At 40.1% G+C, this 16,331-nt stretch overlaps 1 protein-coding gene across 5 annotated transcripts in view; it reads right to left on the bottom strand.

The window, feature by feature from the left end:
• Positions 1-16,331, bottom strand: part of SAP130 (Sin3A-associated protein, 130kDa) — a 62,234-nt gene that overhangs the window by 11,440 nt on the left and 34,463 nt on the right. For 3 of the 5 annotated variants that reach the window (XM_012734190.1, XM_004694886.2, XM_012734189.1), the window contains exons 15-17: positions 10,034-10,138; positions 5,567-5,922; positions 81-329 (exon numbers count right to left, since the gene is read on the bottom strand). In XM_012734190.1, coding sequence (XP_012589644.1) covers positions 81-329; positions 5,567-5,922; positions 10,034-10,138 — 710 coding nt within the window. The remainder of the gene's footprint in view (positions 1-80; positions 330-5,566; positions 5,923-10,033; positions 10,139-16,331) is intronic. The other 2 variants (XM_004694887.2, XM_012734191.1) reach the window with 1 other exon arrangement.

Raw genomic sequence — 16,331 nt, forward strand, 5'->3', positions numbered from 1 at the left:
AGTCTATGTAAACTGCCCGAGGGATAGTCACCCTTAAGGGAGAGTTTCAAGTGACCACAGTTAGCCCAAATGAACATTACCAATATACTCCTTGGGAGGAGATTTGCGCTTCTCAGCCTTTGCCAAAAGACTCTTGGCAGTGGACTTCTCATCATCAGTGCTGTTGGTTTCCATCATATCTCCTTCTTCTGTTGAAATCACATGCTGTTGCTTTCGAGGCTTTTTTCTTGGGGAGGCACCAGGTGGTAAGTCACTTGTAGGCATGGAGAGGTTGTTAGCCAGCAACGCAAGAGATGGAGACACAGTGTTGGTAGCCAGCGGAGGAACTGCTGTCAGAAAAAAGAACACAGACCTCCCGTATGAAAACCCAAACATAATGGAAGGCCTCACTTGTTTTCCACCAATGAGAAACAATAAAGAAGGTAGGAAAGAGTAATACTGAGTTTTCCTATGTGCCTGGCAATATGAGAAACACTGCTTCTCAGTATCTCATATCTTCTCCTATGGGTACACTGTTACTCAGTGCAAAGGCTACATTTACTAGACTTTTTATTTACTTATACATGTAAGAACTGGGTACAGGCCAAAGGTGCAGGGGTTGAAAGGATTCAGCAGAGAAAGTGGGTAACAGAACAGATTGACTGAAATACATTGTTGAGGGGAGCAATGGGTGAGACAGGAGAGGTCTGCTCTGCCCTGGACAGGATCGAACTCATGCTGCAGTGGCTGCAGACAGCTTCGTGTTGCACTTTAAGCCTCTGATCCACCAGGGAAGGCCTACCAGACTCTTATGGTTAGCTTTGGTGATAATAAATTAAGAAGTGTTTTATAGCATTTTAAGATGTTTCCTTGAAAGAAGATCTGATTGTCTAATCTTCATCTTCTGTCTGTGACCCTCGAACTCAGATGTGACAGCTAGAGTTCCAGGAACTACATTAAGTGAAGAGGATGAGGGTTGATGGTAGCCTATGATTCCTAGTGGGTGGTCTCAAGACTTGTTCTGGCATAGAACCTATGTCAAGTCACTATTTTCAAGCCCTTTAGCACAAATTCCTAGGACACATCCTACTAACTCATATAATCTAAAAAATAATTGGGAAAAGTAGAGATTATCATCCCCCCATTTAAGGATAACAAATGTTGCACAGCTCATAGTGTTCAGAGTGGTAGAGTGGGGAGTACACATAAACAGTCAGCTTCACAGTACTTCTTAGCACAGTATAGTGAGCCCCCCAAAATAGGATTCATAATATGGAGTTGACAACATCTATTTATGCTTGTATGGATCATACATCAGGGGATTAAAAATCATACATAAATTCATCTTCACTCTTGTTTTCACTACCACTTCTTCATTCCAGCTTTCTTCTTTATACTTTTAATATTCATACTCTCCACTGTAACATCACACCTCAGTATCTGGCATCTGACTCCAGCTCAACCGTCTTTCCAAGTCACTCCTTTTAAGTCATCAATCACCAGTAATCCTCAAACCCATCAGAAATTATCAATTAACCTTACCACTACTCTTGTCACTCATCTGCTAGTGTTCTCCCTCTATCACTTGGTTCTAAGTCTCCCATCATTGTATTCATTCATATTCACTTAGTAAAAGCACAATCATTTAAACCCAACTCTCCAACTAGTCTGCACCTATGCAAGTGGAAGGAGCTAGAGAAAGCTAAAAAACAAAACGGAGTGGTCTTATGTTATAAAGCTCACTAATCTTGAGTGGTTACTTATAGCTCCAGGAAAATTCTACCCTGAGAGGACCATTCACTCTCCACATAATTGTTTTATATATTATCAGACCTCCTCATCTCCTTTAGCCACCCTTACATTTGCTGATGACCTGGCTTTTTTAGATTAAAAAACAAACAAAACCAACAATAAGCAATCAAAAGAAAACCTGTAAAAATGCCTATCACACACACCCACTTGCATTTTTCCTCTGCGTTTTCAACAGAGGCCAATCCCTTCATTTTTTTTGGCGATCCTTCTCAACTTTGCTTGGAAACTTCATCTCTTTCCCTTCCATCATCAATTTTTTCCTCTCTACTGAATCATTCCCGTTATCATTGCTACTGTAATTGGGTGGTCCCTAGGAAAAGGGGAAGTTCCCTTCCCCACCCAGAGGTAGGGTGGAGCTGAGCAGGGAAAAGAAAAGAGGAGTCTGAAGAGGAAAAGGAAGCAGGATGGAGAGCCAGAAGGAGACCTGAGGAAGCCACGTGGAGCAAAGGGAGACGTGTCTATTTCTTGGCCCTGGACTGGTTGAAAGAGAGTGGGTGAGAGACCCGTGGGGAGGTTGACTACAGCAGTGTTTATATTGATTTTTATTTTTCTATTTTCCTCCCAGACTGACCCTTCTGTATGGGTCCTGGCCAGATGGTGCTTTAGGCCTGTGGCAGGCTTTCAGGCCTTGCTTTGGACCAGTCCCTTTTGCGTTGACTTTTGCCCATGAGGGGATGGGTAACTTCAGGTGTTTGATTTAGAAATTACATTCTTTGTCTTCCATATTGTATACTCACTGTATTAAAGTCCTTTTTCACTGAAGTCTTAATATGTTTTGTCTTGATATGGCGGATGGAGAACCTATTTAGAGCAGGCAGGTTTGGGGGTTCAGTGGTGCCCCTCTCTCCCTACTCTGTAACACTATTATTTCCCTTAAAGATAACTTCCTTTTGACATCCCTCTTCAGATATTGCCCTTCTTTTTGGTCCTTTGTAACTCTTCATCTGTTATTTATACTCACTGTCTCTAATCTCTCTCTCAGCTTTCTCTTGAACCCATTCCCAATTAAGCTTTGACCAACTGGTTATACGAAAGCTAGTCTTTTCGAGGTCTTCATGAGCTCTGTGTTGTTAAATCCAACAGTCACCACTCAGTGCTTATCTGATTTCACTGAAGCATATGACCCAACGATTACTCCTTCTCTGAAATATTTGTGCCTTCGTTTACCAGGACAACATCTCCAAAGTTCTAGTCCACTCAGGCCCTTTATTCATTTGTCTCTGCTGGCTTTTGTCTTCTCTTCCTGCTCAGAAATAGTGCCTTCCTACTCAGAAAAGAGTGTAGTGCCCTAGGGCTCAGGCCAAAACTAATGTTTTTAACTGATCCGTAGATGATCTTAACCAGGTTAAACACTTTAAATATAATTTATATATACAACAATAACTCCCAAATATGTATCTGCACCTTTCTTTTCTAGTCCAAATCAGGCTCACAATCCAACTGTTTACCTGAAGGACTTCCATTTGGAGATCCATCAGATACCTCAAACTTTCCATATCAAAAACTAATTTCCAACAAAACATGGTTCTTCTTGCAACCTTCACTATCTCACCTAATAGAAACCTTGTGCTTCCTATTACTGAGACCAAAAGTTTTGTAGTTTGACCCTTATGCCGTCGTCTCATACTCAACATCACAGTTCTACTTTAAAAATATTCTAATGTCCAACCACTCACTTCAAGTTCAGATTGCTATTACTTCAGTTTAAGCTTTTACTGTTCCATGCAGTTAATGAAACAGCCTCTATGAAACCCCTTCTCCCCCCCCTCCCATCCTTGTTTCCAGGCTATTCTCTAGCAGCGGCTAGTGTGGTCGGTTTAAAGTTGAAAGTAAACACAAAGGTTCTCTCCTCACCAAATCCTAGCAAAGCTTAGGTCCAGCCAGGGGCCTACTGAACCTTTCCTCTATTTACCACTCCTACACTCCCTCAGCAACATCTACTTCATCTCTCTGCTATTCTTTGAGCACACAATGCAGACCAAGTGTGGGACTTTTACACTGATTGCTTTCTTGACCTGGAATGCATTTTCCAGATAGCCTCATAGTCAGTATTATACCTCTGTACTATCTACTCAAAGATCACATCCTCAGTGAGGCCTTCCTTTTACAAGTTATTTTTAAATCATAGCTCCAGACTCAACTTTCTCTTATGCTTTGCTCCCACTTTTACTATTTGTCATCCTTACTACAGAACGTAAGCTCTAAGAAGATGGAGAAGTGCTTGTTTTAGATAAGGCTGTATCATCAGAGCCCAAGAGAATAAGTCTGGCACTTAGCCCTACAGTCTGAGGCACGGTTACTGTCAGCTTCCAGCACTGAAAGAGAACACAAGCTAGATAAATGAGAGAATAGGTAAAACAGAACATTTCATTTCCCCTCCTGTGCTATCCATGGAATCTTTTGATGAAGTGTGAGGCTAACTATGGGTACTGCAGCAGGATATGTTAAAGCATAATAAGTGAAAATAAAGAAATAAGCAAAAAAAAAAAAAAAAATAGAAGCTTTAAAAACTGAGACAGCACAATCATACCTCTTACTGAGAAAATGCCATGGGAAATAGAAATTTTCTTGCCAAAATGGTGAGGGTGATACTGAACAATGAGCATATGGGCCTGCTTTCCACTTTGATTTTGTAATTGGTGAATTCTATACAATGAATATTGCTTTTGTAGTCAGGAAAAACAAGATTCTACTATCAATTATAAAAAAATGTAACAGAACAAAATCTCCAAAGTAGTTTTAATATTTTACTAATTAAGTTCCTAATATTTTACTAATGTGTAAGCTTATCAAAATAGTATTTTCAACTACATACATTTTATATTATAAAATTAATTAAAATTTTATAAAGATAAAATTTTATTGCATAACTAAGCAAGAAAAACTGGCAGAAAATAAATTGCAAATAACCAGCACTTAGCTATGATCACTTCTTTAACCATTTTACATAGTTAAATGGTTAAATCTTTTTTTTTTTTTTTTTAAAGATTTATTTATTTGTGCATACAGAACTGGGGTACAGGCCAGAGGCTCAGGGATGGCGAGAGGCCTCACCAGAGACAGAGTGGGGAACAGAACAGGCAGATCAACGAAGTACACTGCTGAGGGGAGCAGCGGGCGGGCCAGGAGAGGTCTGCCACGCCATGTGGTCACCTCCCGGGCAGGCGGGAATCGAACTCATGCGGAAGCGGCCTTAGATTCTCAGTGCTGTGCTTTAACCCGCTGCGCCACCAGGGAGGGCCTAAATGGTTAAATCTTTTTTAACAAAGATATATGCATACAGAACTGGGGTACAGGCCAGAGGTGCAGGGACGGTGAAAGGAATCACCAGAGACAGACTGAGGGGCAGAACAGGCAGAATAACAAAGCACACTGCTGAGGGGAGCAGTGGGTGAAGCAGACATGTGCTGTGCCATGTGGGTCACCTCCCTGGCCGGGGATCAAGCTCATGCTTAAGTGGTTGCAGCTAGCTTTGTAGTGCTGTGCTTTAACCTGCTGTGCTACCAGAGGAAATATTTTCTTAATGATTACCAAAATGCTACATTTAAGGGCATTTTAGGGAAATAGTAATCTTTTTCTTAATTTTGCTAAGAAAAAATAAAAGGGCAGTATCTAGTTAATGTTTTCAAAAGCAGTTGAATGCTTTCTTCTAAGTATTATAAAATGCAAATTTAAAATGGACATAAAGGAGTAGGGCTTCCTCAGGGCTCAGGATATGGAGGAGTGTTTTGGAAAAAATAACTGACAATGGAAAATATTGTGTGAATAAACTTACCAGAAACTGGCCTCATGATGTCCATTGGTTCCACTTCTTCTTTTACTTTTATGTCAGGTAGAGGAGGCCCCAAAACAGAGGAGAGACTGCCACCCACAACTGCTGATGGTGGTGGGGCAGCTGCAATGGTAGTGATTGGGGGAGTGATGGGAACTGCCCCAGGAATGGTTGAAAGGGCGACTGCTGGTTGTGATGGGGGACTTGCTGCGATCATGGTTGGAATAGTTGGTGGAGGCTGCTGAGTGGTGGGAGGGACTGCAATGGTGGGCTGATCATTATTTTGATTGGACACAGTCTCCATGGACACAGTGACTGGAGTGGCCATCGATACGTGGATTTCTGACTTAGGTTTGGCACTGAAAGACAAAGGCAAAAATGATGCAACAAATGACAGGAAACTCTTTAACACGTCACATCTTAGTGAATGGGTATTTATGTGCCCAACTTTTTTGGCATTACAGAATAACTGAAGCTCTTTTCTTTGATTTTAAAAGCTGAACTTTTAATGAGAATTCAAAATGTAAAAAAATTCCCTTTGCTTTTTTTACTCCAAGGTTTTTACAAGAAGCAATAGAATTAGCTCAGAAAATAAAGGCCTTTTTTTTTTCTTTACAAACAATAAAGAAATCTTCCAAAGTTATATTGTATATGAGTGATCTTATATCACAGTACATGCCTTGATTGGATATTTTAATTTTCTCTTTGAAAAAAATTTTTTTTAAAGATTTATTTTATTTATTCACAGAGAACTGGAGTACAGGCCAGAGATGCGGTGGGTAAGAGGATTCACCAGAGACAGAGCAGGGAGCAGAACAGGCAGATCAACGAAGTACACTGCTGAGGGGAGCAGCGGGCGGGTCAGGAGAAGTCTGCCACGCCATGTGGATACCTCCAGGGAAGGCGAGAAAAGAACTCATACAAAAGAAGAATAAGCTTTTCAGTACATCTCTTTAACCTGCAACACCACCAGGGAGGGGCCCTGAAATTTTTAAAAAACTTAAATTTTCGTTTCTATCCTCACTGTCTACATAGTTTGTTTTAATTTTGTCATTGTTCAGTGATGGCTTCTAGATCCTTAATGAATATAATATATGCATACAGAACTGGGGTACAGGCCAGAGGCTCAGGGATGGCAAGAGGATTCACCAGAGACAGAGCAGGGAGCAGAACAGGCAGATCAACGAAGTACACTGCTGAGGGGAGCAGCAGGCAGGTCAGGAGAGGTCTGCCACGCCATGTGGTCACCTCTGGGGCAGGCGGGGATCGAACTCATGCGGAAGTGGCTTTAGCCTCTCAGTGCAGTGTTCCAACCTGCTGCGCCACCAGGGAGGGGCCCTGAAATTTTTAAAAAACTTAAATTTTCGTTTCTATCCTCACTGTCTACATAGTTTGTTTTAATTTTGTCATTGTTCAGTGATGGCTTCTAGATCCTTAATGAATATAACAAACTCATGTCATGTTTTGTCTTTTACTCTTGGGAGTCTTTGTATTCCAACTTTGTTTACATTCACAGAGTTGGTGGTTATCGTCATTACAAAATTTAAATTCACAGTCAAATAATTTTGTTACAAATTTCATCTATCCCTTCAACTTTCTTCTAGTGAACATTCTTTGTGAACAAATTAGTATATTTTGTTGCTCTTTTTGTACTGTTTGCTATATTCATAATAACCTTTTCTTACTCATCATTGAATGAGTTGGGCTATTTCTAAAAGCAGCTAATTACATGAGATTCCTTTCATTTGGGCGTGGGAGTGTGCAGATCCTGCTTTCAGTTCATTATTTTTTCACAACACAAATTCCTCTAGGTGGCATAAATAGACGGCTGGCGGCAAACAAGGCCAGAATGGGTGCTTGTGTGGTCCCTAATTCCACAACTCGTTGGTACCATAAAGTCCAGGGAAGGTTCTTTATAAATACCCTTTCTCAACCATATTTCATGCATATTGGTGCTTACAAGGGATAGTGTCTCATGCTTCAGTGCTTTTCACCTTTAGGAACAGTTTTTTCTAGCACTTCAAAAGAACTGCATACATTACTTTGCTTATTAAAACATTGTAAACAACGAAAAGCAATGAATTACATTTGAAAAATTCAGTATCTACTGTTAGCAACAATGCGGAAAAAATGGGGAAATATATTTCATGATAATACAAACAGGTATAGATTGGAAATGCCAATTTAGTTTAAGCTGCAGTAGAAACAGAAAATCAATATGGTGAAACAGTGGATTTCCTTCTACCTTGCAAACTATATATATAAAGACATAGACACACACACACACGCACAAAATCCCAAAGTGTTAAGTTAGTCACACTGAAGGAAACTGACCTTTACAAGGAGAATGAGAAAAAAAATACAAAAATGATTGACTTCACTGCTTCAAAAGTAAGCACGAATTCTGATTAATGTTAAGCTATCTAGGGAAGCTGCTAGGACAAAGAAAAATGTTGTTGTGAAATGTGCACCCAGACCCCCAGGATTAGTTAAGGTGTGACGATTTTGATGGAAAGAATGAAGATGTCCCGGAAGTAATGTGGAAAATAGTTCACATTAAAGGAACTCCTGCAGGCAGCAGCTCTCCTGCCCACCTGTGCCTGTACAGGTGTTTCTCTTCACCAACCTTCTCCCTTTGCAAAGCAGCAGAGGCAGCTCCCGCCAAGGCTGCCCCACCTGTGAATATGCAGGCCTCTTTTACCAAACCTGTCCCTATGGGCAGTTCTTTCTGCCCGCTTGTGTATGTGCCAAGTGTCCTTTACACATCCCCTTTTGGAGAAAAAAAGAATTCCTCTTCCTGTATACTTTTTATTTTATCCTGTATACTGCTATTTTATTTTACTGTTACTTTTATTTCTAGAAACAAAGTTACCTTCTCACTATTTAAAAATACAGTGTACTGAGTCACTATTTTTACTACTTTTTTCATTTTTTAAGTTTAACTTACATTTAAAGACATTTTCACAAATATTTTAAACTTAGAATAATCATAATTTCCTCCACTAAGACACTGTGCACAGTTTGAGCCTATATATTTTCACATTCCTGCACTGCTGTTGAAGTGATGACGGTAAGCACTCCACCTCCAAGTCTGAGTCCCAGCTCTTCCCTCAGCCTGCACAGGCCAACATTGGGGCGTCCAACATTGGGGCAGAAAGGGCTTTTCCTTCAGGCTTTTAAACTTCTATATATGGTGTGGCAGACCTCTCCTGACCTGCCCACTGCTCCCCTCAGCAGTGTACTTTAGTCCATCTGCCTGTTCTGTTCTCCACTCTGGTGAATCCTCTCACCCCCACCCACTGACACTTTTGGCTTATACCCCACTTCTGTATGCATAAATAAATCTTAAAACAAAACAAAACAAAACAAAACTTCTATATAGAGAGCCTTATGTGAGAAGTGGCGACCTCTTCCTCCCATCACTTTATATTTCCTTTATACTACCTTCTTTTTCTTCAGATATTTACTACTTCTCTATACTCAGTGGAATGTTAATGTAGGAGAATGGACACTTTGCCTACTTTAGTCACTCTTACAAATCTCCAAATTCTAAAACAATACACATAATTTTTTCCTTGAAGTTTTATGAGGAAATGGACCCAAGTATATTAACATGCTAGGCTATTATTGGGATACATAAAAATGCAATCTAATTGCAAGATTCTTTTTTTTTAAGACTATCAAACTAAACCAATTTTAGCTGGAATCTGCAAGACAGAGACTGCCAGACAGAAAGGGGAGCCAGAGGTAGAAGAGACCCAATGGAATGAGGAGAGGCTTAGTTGGTGCTTTGGTGATAGATGTTGTGTGGTAGTAACCATTCAAAGAGGTACGAATCTATACCCCCCACAGCACAGATAATGCTATAAAACCGTTGTCTTAGTTAAAAAGAAAAATCAATGTATCTAAATGTGTATTTAGAAAAAGATGTGGAAAGATATTTAACAAACTGTTGTCCACTGTGTTAATAACAGATTGTATTCCAGAGGGGGACTGGCAAGGTGGGACAGAGATTTTCCCTAAGTATTATCACTTTTTCCCTGAAAAATCATTTGGAAATAAGACTATAACGAAAAAACATGTATTAACTGTACTATAACGAAAAAACATGTATTAACTGTTGTCATATCTTTTTTTGACAACAGTAACAACTATGACAGGCTCCTTCCTGGAAGTATAATCTCATGTAAATGCACAAGGCTCCTCTGAAGTAAATACTATATAAGTATCTCCATTTTGTACATAAAGATCAGAGGCTGAAAAACAAAACACTAGCAAGGATGTAAAACAATGGTACTTCAGTTTAAAAAAAAAAGAAAGAAAAGAAAAACACATCCAGGTCCCGTGGCTAGCGAGTACATTAAAAAAGATATCACAGGCAAATGATGTGACTTTTGTCACACGCATCAGGCCCTTTTCCTCTCTAGTTACGTGCAGCTGGAAGAGTGATAAGAACATTTATGTTCTCACCCTGCAGGCCTAGGTGACCCAGATGTACTCCGCACAGAGCTCTCCACTCGAGGACTAGCCACTTCAGGAGGCTGAGGAGGAATGAGGGTTTTACGAACTGCCATTCTGAAAAATAAGAGACAAACCCAGAGAACAGCTATCAGAGGGCAGAGGGCATTAGAGGACAAGAAATACAAGACACACATTTACTAGTAGACCCTGTAGTAAAATAAAAGCACCATATTTGCTAATTGTTTTCTCAATGAATTTTAAAATGTTATCAAATATAGGCATGCAACTAAAGAAGTCAAACAGTACTAAAAAGCCTTCAACAAAAATACAATAGGTTCCTTTTCCAGAGCTCCCTACTGCCTCTCTCACACCCTCTTTCTCAGGAAGCAATCACTGTGATTCTTTTAGTTGCCTCTTTGGGCATACCACATCTTTTTACTTAACATTAAAATTTAAACCCATAGTAAGTATTTATAATGTCTATGGATTTTATGGTAAACTGGGTAAGTCATTTGGAGGAAATTGATCAAGGTAGTGATCAACTAACTGCACCATACAGCAGAGGCCACATAATGGCTTAGACTAAGAGTTAACCACTGGTTTTAGCAATGAAAACCATTAGTCGTCCTGACATACTTAGTTTTGTCAGGGGGGTGAGAGCAAACTCAAGTTGAAAGTGGGTTCAAAAGAAAATGGCTATTTTGCAGCACCTAATAATTAATGGATTTAAGCATTGATCAGCAAAAACTGCTCATATTTTCTAAGTGGTCACCACCAGAAATCATAGGTCTCCTAGTACAATTTACAAAGTTATCTTGCTTTCAAAAAGGAAAAAGGTGAAACTACTTAAACCTAAAATTCAAGTAACAATTTAGAAAAGATGTGTGTGGGGGGAGGGTATGTTGAAATGTAGTCCCTAAAAAGATATATCTAAAACCTAATCCCTGGTTCTTGTGTGTGAAAAATAGTGTTGTGAATGTAATTAAGGAGCTTGGATAAATGATTCTAATTAGGGGAGATTCTAAATTCAATGATTTAACAGAAAGATACAAAGGGAAGATCACATGAACACAGAAACAGAGACTGGAGCACTGTGTTCATGAGCTAAGAAGTGAGTAAAGCGTCCCTCATAACCATTAGAAGCTGAGAGAGGCACAGAACAGATTCTTCCTGAGAGCACTTAGAATCAACCCTGTTGACACCCTAATTTCAGACTTCTGACCATCAGAAATTTGAGAAAATGAGTTTCTATTGTTTTAAGCCACCAAAATTTGCTACAGTAGCTCTAGGAGGCTAATACAATGGGTTCCAGTGCACAAAACCAGAGGGGAGGGAGAAGGAAAACTCTGCAGAACAACAACAAAACAAATTTCTTCAACAAATGAGTTACAAGAAAAAAGTACATGTAGGAAAACTACACACTGTCTTAAGAGACAGTAATGAATTATAATGTGCACCTTATCAGAATGCTTGTGCATTCTGTGACAATTGAAACCACTGGAAATTTGAACAATGACTAGGTATTTGCTGATATTATGGCACTAGTATGTCTTTTTAAGGTGGGTTATTTCTAAACAAACATGATGAAATACATATGAATAAAGTAATGTGCTGAGATTTGATTCAAAATGTACACTAGAGGGTAGGCTAGGCATGTGGTTAAACAGAATTGGCCCAATGAGTTGCTAAGTGAAGTTGGATATGAATATATATACACACACTTAGGTTTAAAGAATCTTACTATGTTGAAATTTTCTATGAAACAAAAAGAAAGAGCAACTCTACTACCCATCCCCCAAATCAAAATCAAACAAAACCACCCAATGAGATACAGTACCACTGTAAGACCATATAATGTCCCAACTTAACGAGAGTGCTGGTAGCAATTATCAGTAGTGATGAGCACAGTGATCCCACCTATGGGAGTGTAAATGGGGATGAGCCCTTGCAAACTGCTAGCAGTACTTGCTAGAACTGAACATTACCACAGCCTACAACCCAGAAATGTAATTATGCATGCATCAAAGGTCACACACAAAAAATGCTCAGGACATTATGACCAAAGACTAGGAAAATCAAATTATCCTTGGATTTATTATGGCACTGTTATATAATGGCATTTTAGGAGCCCTCGCTGGTGGGGCAATAGGTTAAAGTGCAGCACTACGAAGCTAGCTGCTGCTGCTTCAGCACAAGTTCGATCCCTGACCAGGCAGCTAATCCACATGGTGCAGCAGACCCCTTCTGTCTCACCCGCTGCTCCCCTCAGCAGTGTACTTCATCAATCTGCCTGTTCTGCTTCCTGCTCTTTCTGTGGTGAATCCTCTCACCACCTATGCACCTCTGGCCTGTACCCTCATTCTGTATGAAGTATACTTTTTTCAAAAGGCATTTTATATGGCAATAAAAAAAATCACAATCACAATACAATCAACATCTTACAAAATGCAACAAACAATGCGGATGAATCACATAAAAACAAGTGAAGGAAGCTAGACTCAAAAAAAAAAGGGGGTTAACATATAATGCTCTAAGTTCAGAAAGAGGCAAAACCTATCAGGTCAAAAGAAAACTTGAATGGCTACCTTTGGAAGGAAAGTGCTGGCAAGGTTTTGTTTATTGCCTTATCCAGAGTTGAATATTGTATTCACTCTGTGCTAACCCATTATGCTATTACATACATTCAATGAAAATACTGAAAGACAGAGATGGGAAAAACTGAAGATGGCAAATATAAATGCCATTTTTATTTTCTCTGCAAACAGGAGTAAAAAAAAAAAAAGAGCTAGATAGATAGATAGTGGCACCAAGTGGCTCAAAAGAAGGAACTTTTTGAAGATGGAAGAAATGACTGCCAGCTTTATATTATTCTGTAAATGACCCACCAGCAAGGAAAAGATGATTGTGTAGGAGAGAGGGAGAGTGTGAGAACTCTCTGTTCTTGATGAGATGAACATATGAGAGCTTTGGAACTTAGTGTTTTGGAGCTCTCATGTGCTGTGGAGAGAACCCCTAGAGTTCATTTACAGTGACAGGTGGGAAGCAGAGCAGGGTAACAGATGCTAACAGGTTAGAGAAGGTGACAACTAGAGGCTGGAGAGTTCTTTTAGTTGTTTCCATTTTCTGGAAAAAAAAAGGAAAAAACAAACAACAACAACAAAACAGTAAATTCATCAGTTACAGTGACTATGGGGACAAGGTTCTGAGCGAGGCAAATGTGTCCAGCAGACAGTGTCATTTAGTGGCAATATATGTGGAGGTCTGTAAGGTCCTACTGGAGGTTTGTGCAGTGAAACTACACCAGTGAACATGGTTGCCTTCCCAGCCGTAATCTACAAGCACAAATTAAGTGATTTAATTCTGGTTCTGACAAAGTAAAGGTGACAAGGAAGCTGAAGCACTGTGCAAAAAAAAGGAAATGGTTGCAAATGAACCATGCAACCTAACTCAGTAAGAGCAGAGAAGGGGCGCTGAAAGGCAGTGAAGAAAGTGAAAAGGCAGGTCGGGACTAAAGGCTCCCGGTACAGCTGGGAGTTAGGGCACTGCTGCTGATGGGGTGGAGAGGAGATTGTGAAACACTGGGACAGAAAAGGCCAAGGAAAGCAGGCTGAACTGTGGTTCTTTTGAAGATTCAGCAATTTAAGTGAGGACAGTCCTCAACTCAACTTCTCTGCGGACTGAACATTCAGTTTCCTCACGGCGAGGGAGCCATCACCTGTCTAATCTCTCAGTTCAAAGCTTTGATGCTGTTGTATCCTCCATCTCTCCTTCCTTGTGTGTTTATAAGGAACCTTGTGTGCTGAGGAGGAACCGGTGCTTAGAGAGGAAACACATTCAAGTAACTGAGAAGCTAGGCTGGGAGCTTATTAAATTGACGAAGTTAAAAGAATTTTCACCACGGGGATTACAATTGAGATGAAAAAAAAAATAAAAAAGAATTTTCAGATATACAACCATCCTCCAACATCATACTTGAATTGCTTAAGCATCTAGCGCTGCCCTGTCCAACATGCTAGCCACTAGCCATCCACAGGTGCTCCTCTCCTAAGCACTTGAGAGGTAGCAAGTGCAACCAAGTAGCAAAAATCTTAATGATATTTCACTTAAAATTAATTTGAATGTGAAGGTTAGTACCTGATTGGTGATTGGCAAACCTTTCACTATGTCTGAAACAACTTGGCTACATGAAACTACTTTTTCATATATAAATGTTAAGAAACGTCAACACAGACCAGGTGCTGACAGCTATCCCACTCCATGTGCACTGACAGAAGGATGGTGAGGACAGACACGCGTCACTTGGGAGTGTAGGGCATTGGAGACCCTGAGGAACCCTGCCTTGTTAGAAGTCCCCTCAGACATCGTTGGCTTTATGCTCCGGAAAAAGCAAGGACACAGCATTTAGATGAATCACAGAGGGCGCAGCTGAAGATCTTTGTAAGGCAAGGTATGGGAGAAGGGGCAGGTCATTTTTTCCTGGTGCTGTGAAACTTCAAAATTGTTTTATTTTGATTTGAGTTATTTGTGCCCATTACATCTACTGTGCCAAGGTTGTTGTGATTCTTCAAATCAGGAAACTCAGGTCTTCAATTTGGGTAATTTTCAATGAGTTTTTTTTTTTTTTAAAGATTTATTTATTTGTGCATACAGAACTGTGCTACAGGCCAGAGGCTCAGGGGCGGCGAGAGGATTCACCAGAGACAGAGTGGGGAGCAGAACAGGCAGATCGATGAGGTACACTGCTGAGGGGAGCAGTGGGCCTGTCAGGAGAGGTCTGCTACACCATGTGGTCAATGAGTTTTGTTTTTAAGTGACTCACCATCTCTTTCCCTCACTTAAATCCCATAATGAAACGTAAGACTATCCTGAGCTAGTTCTTTAATTTTCTTGACCATTTTCTACCTTGTCTTTTTGTTCTACTGTTCAGAATTTCCCCAACTTCTAACTAAATCACTTATTTTCTGATTTCTGCTACCTACTTTTAGTTTCAGGACACACTCTTTTGTTCTCCAAATCTACATTTTGTAGTGTTGCCTTCCCTTTTTGTGGAGGTAATTTTTTCTTTTGGTCATGGAAGATGTTACTAACAGCTTTTATCTTGGGTATTTTTTTTTTCCTTTTTTGGTTGTTAGCTTTATTGCCTTTGCATGACCTTGCATTTTCCTAAGTGCTTTTAAAAGCATGTTTGCTATGATTTCTATCTTGCATTGTTAGTAGTCCCCTCAGATACCTTTGGTTTTAAGCACATGATGAAGACCAAGGGTACTAAAAAGCTGATGAAAGCTCTGACTTTGCAGGAGGGTTTATCTACTTTAAGGTTCTCTGTAGGATCATCTGATCCCTGGCCAGAGGGAAGCCCTAGTGTTGGTATCTTTAGACTTGTCCTGAAAATAGTCCTCTCTTCCCTTTCTGTCTATACAGTGTGGTTTGGCTGCCAGGGTTCTGTCAGGTAGAAGGGAGAGCTGATGTGAAACCTCAGCATTCCAAAATGCACAATCACTACTTTGTTTCTATGAAAGTAGTCATGGCTCCGTTATCTGCTGTTCCAGGGGATCACCTGCAAGTGTCCAGGGAGCTGAGTGTGGAGGAGGAGGGAAGCACACCAATGTGATTAAACAGGGACATGTAGGGCTATAATCACCCCTCAAACTGATTTCAGTCAGCTTCCTTTCATGGCCAGTTTTCTGGTGGTTCTTTTGAAGAATTTAAATAAGAATGGTCCTCAATGTCTCTGCGGTCTGAACATTCAGTTTCCTCATAGCTAGGGAGCCAACACCTGTCTAATCTCTAACTTTAAAGTTTTGATGTGTCGTATCCTCCATCTCTCCTTCCTTGTGTTTATAAGTTTTTTTCTTAAAGTCTTTTTACTGAAGTTCTATAGGTTTTGAATGGAAGTTTAGGCGTGTTCTTCTGCCTTCCTAACTACAAGCTTTGCCTTGTGTTTTCATCAATGGATAGATCAGTAATTTATCTTTAAAACAGAGGCTGTCGAAGCAAAGCACTGCACATCTGAAAATTCTTCCCGGATCCAGCAATTTAAGTTCTTACTAGGCTTTAAAATGCTGATGTTGACACTATCAGCTAAGTTATACACAGAACTCCTGTCTCAAACGTGACTGCTCACCTTCTACCGGCAAAGTTTTCAAGCCCAGCTTATGACCCATCAACTCAGAAGCTTATAAAGCAACACAGAACACGATTTGCTACCAAATATGATTCTTAGTACCTACAGGAAGCCACCTGCCCTGAACAATAATTCATATGGCACACACTAGTATTCCCACCTAGATAAGCCTGAAGCTTTCAC

The sequence above is a fragment of the Condylura cristata genome, unplaced genomic scaffold (assembly GCF_000260355.1).
Source record: "Condylura cristata isolate star-nosed mole 26May11 unplaced genomic scaffold, ConCri1.0 scaffold00049, whole genome shotgun sequence".
NCBI lineage: Eukaryota > Metazoa > Chordata > Mammalia > Eulipotyphla > Talpidae > Condylura > Condylura cristata.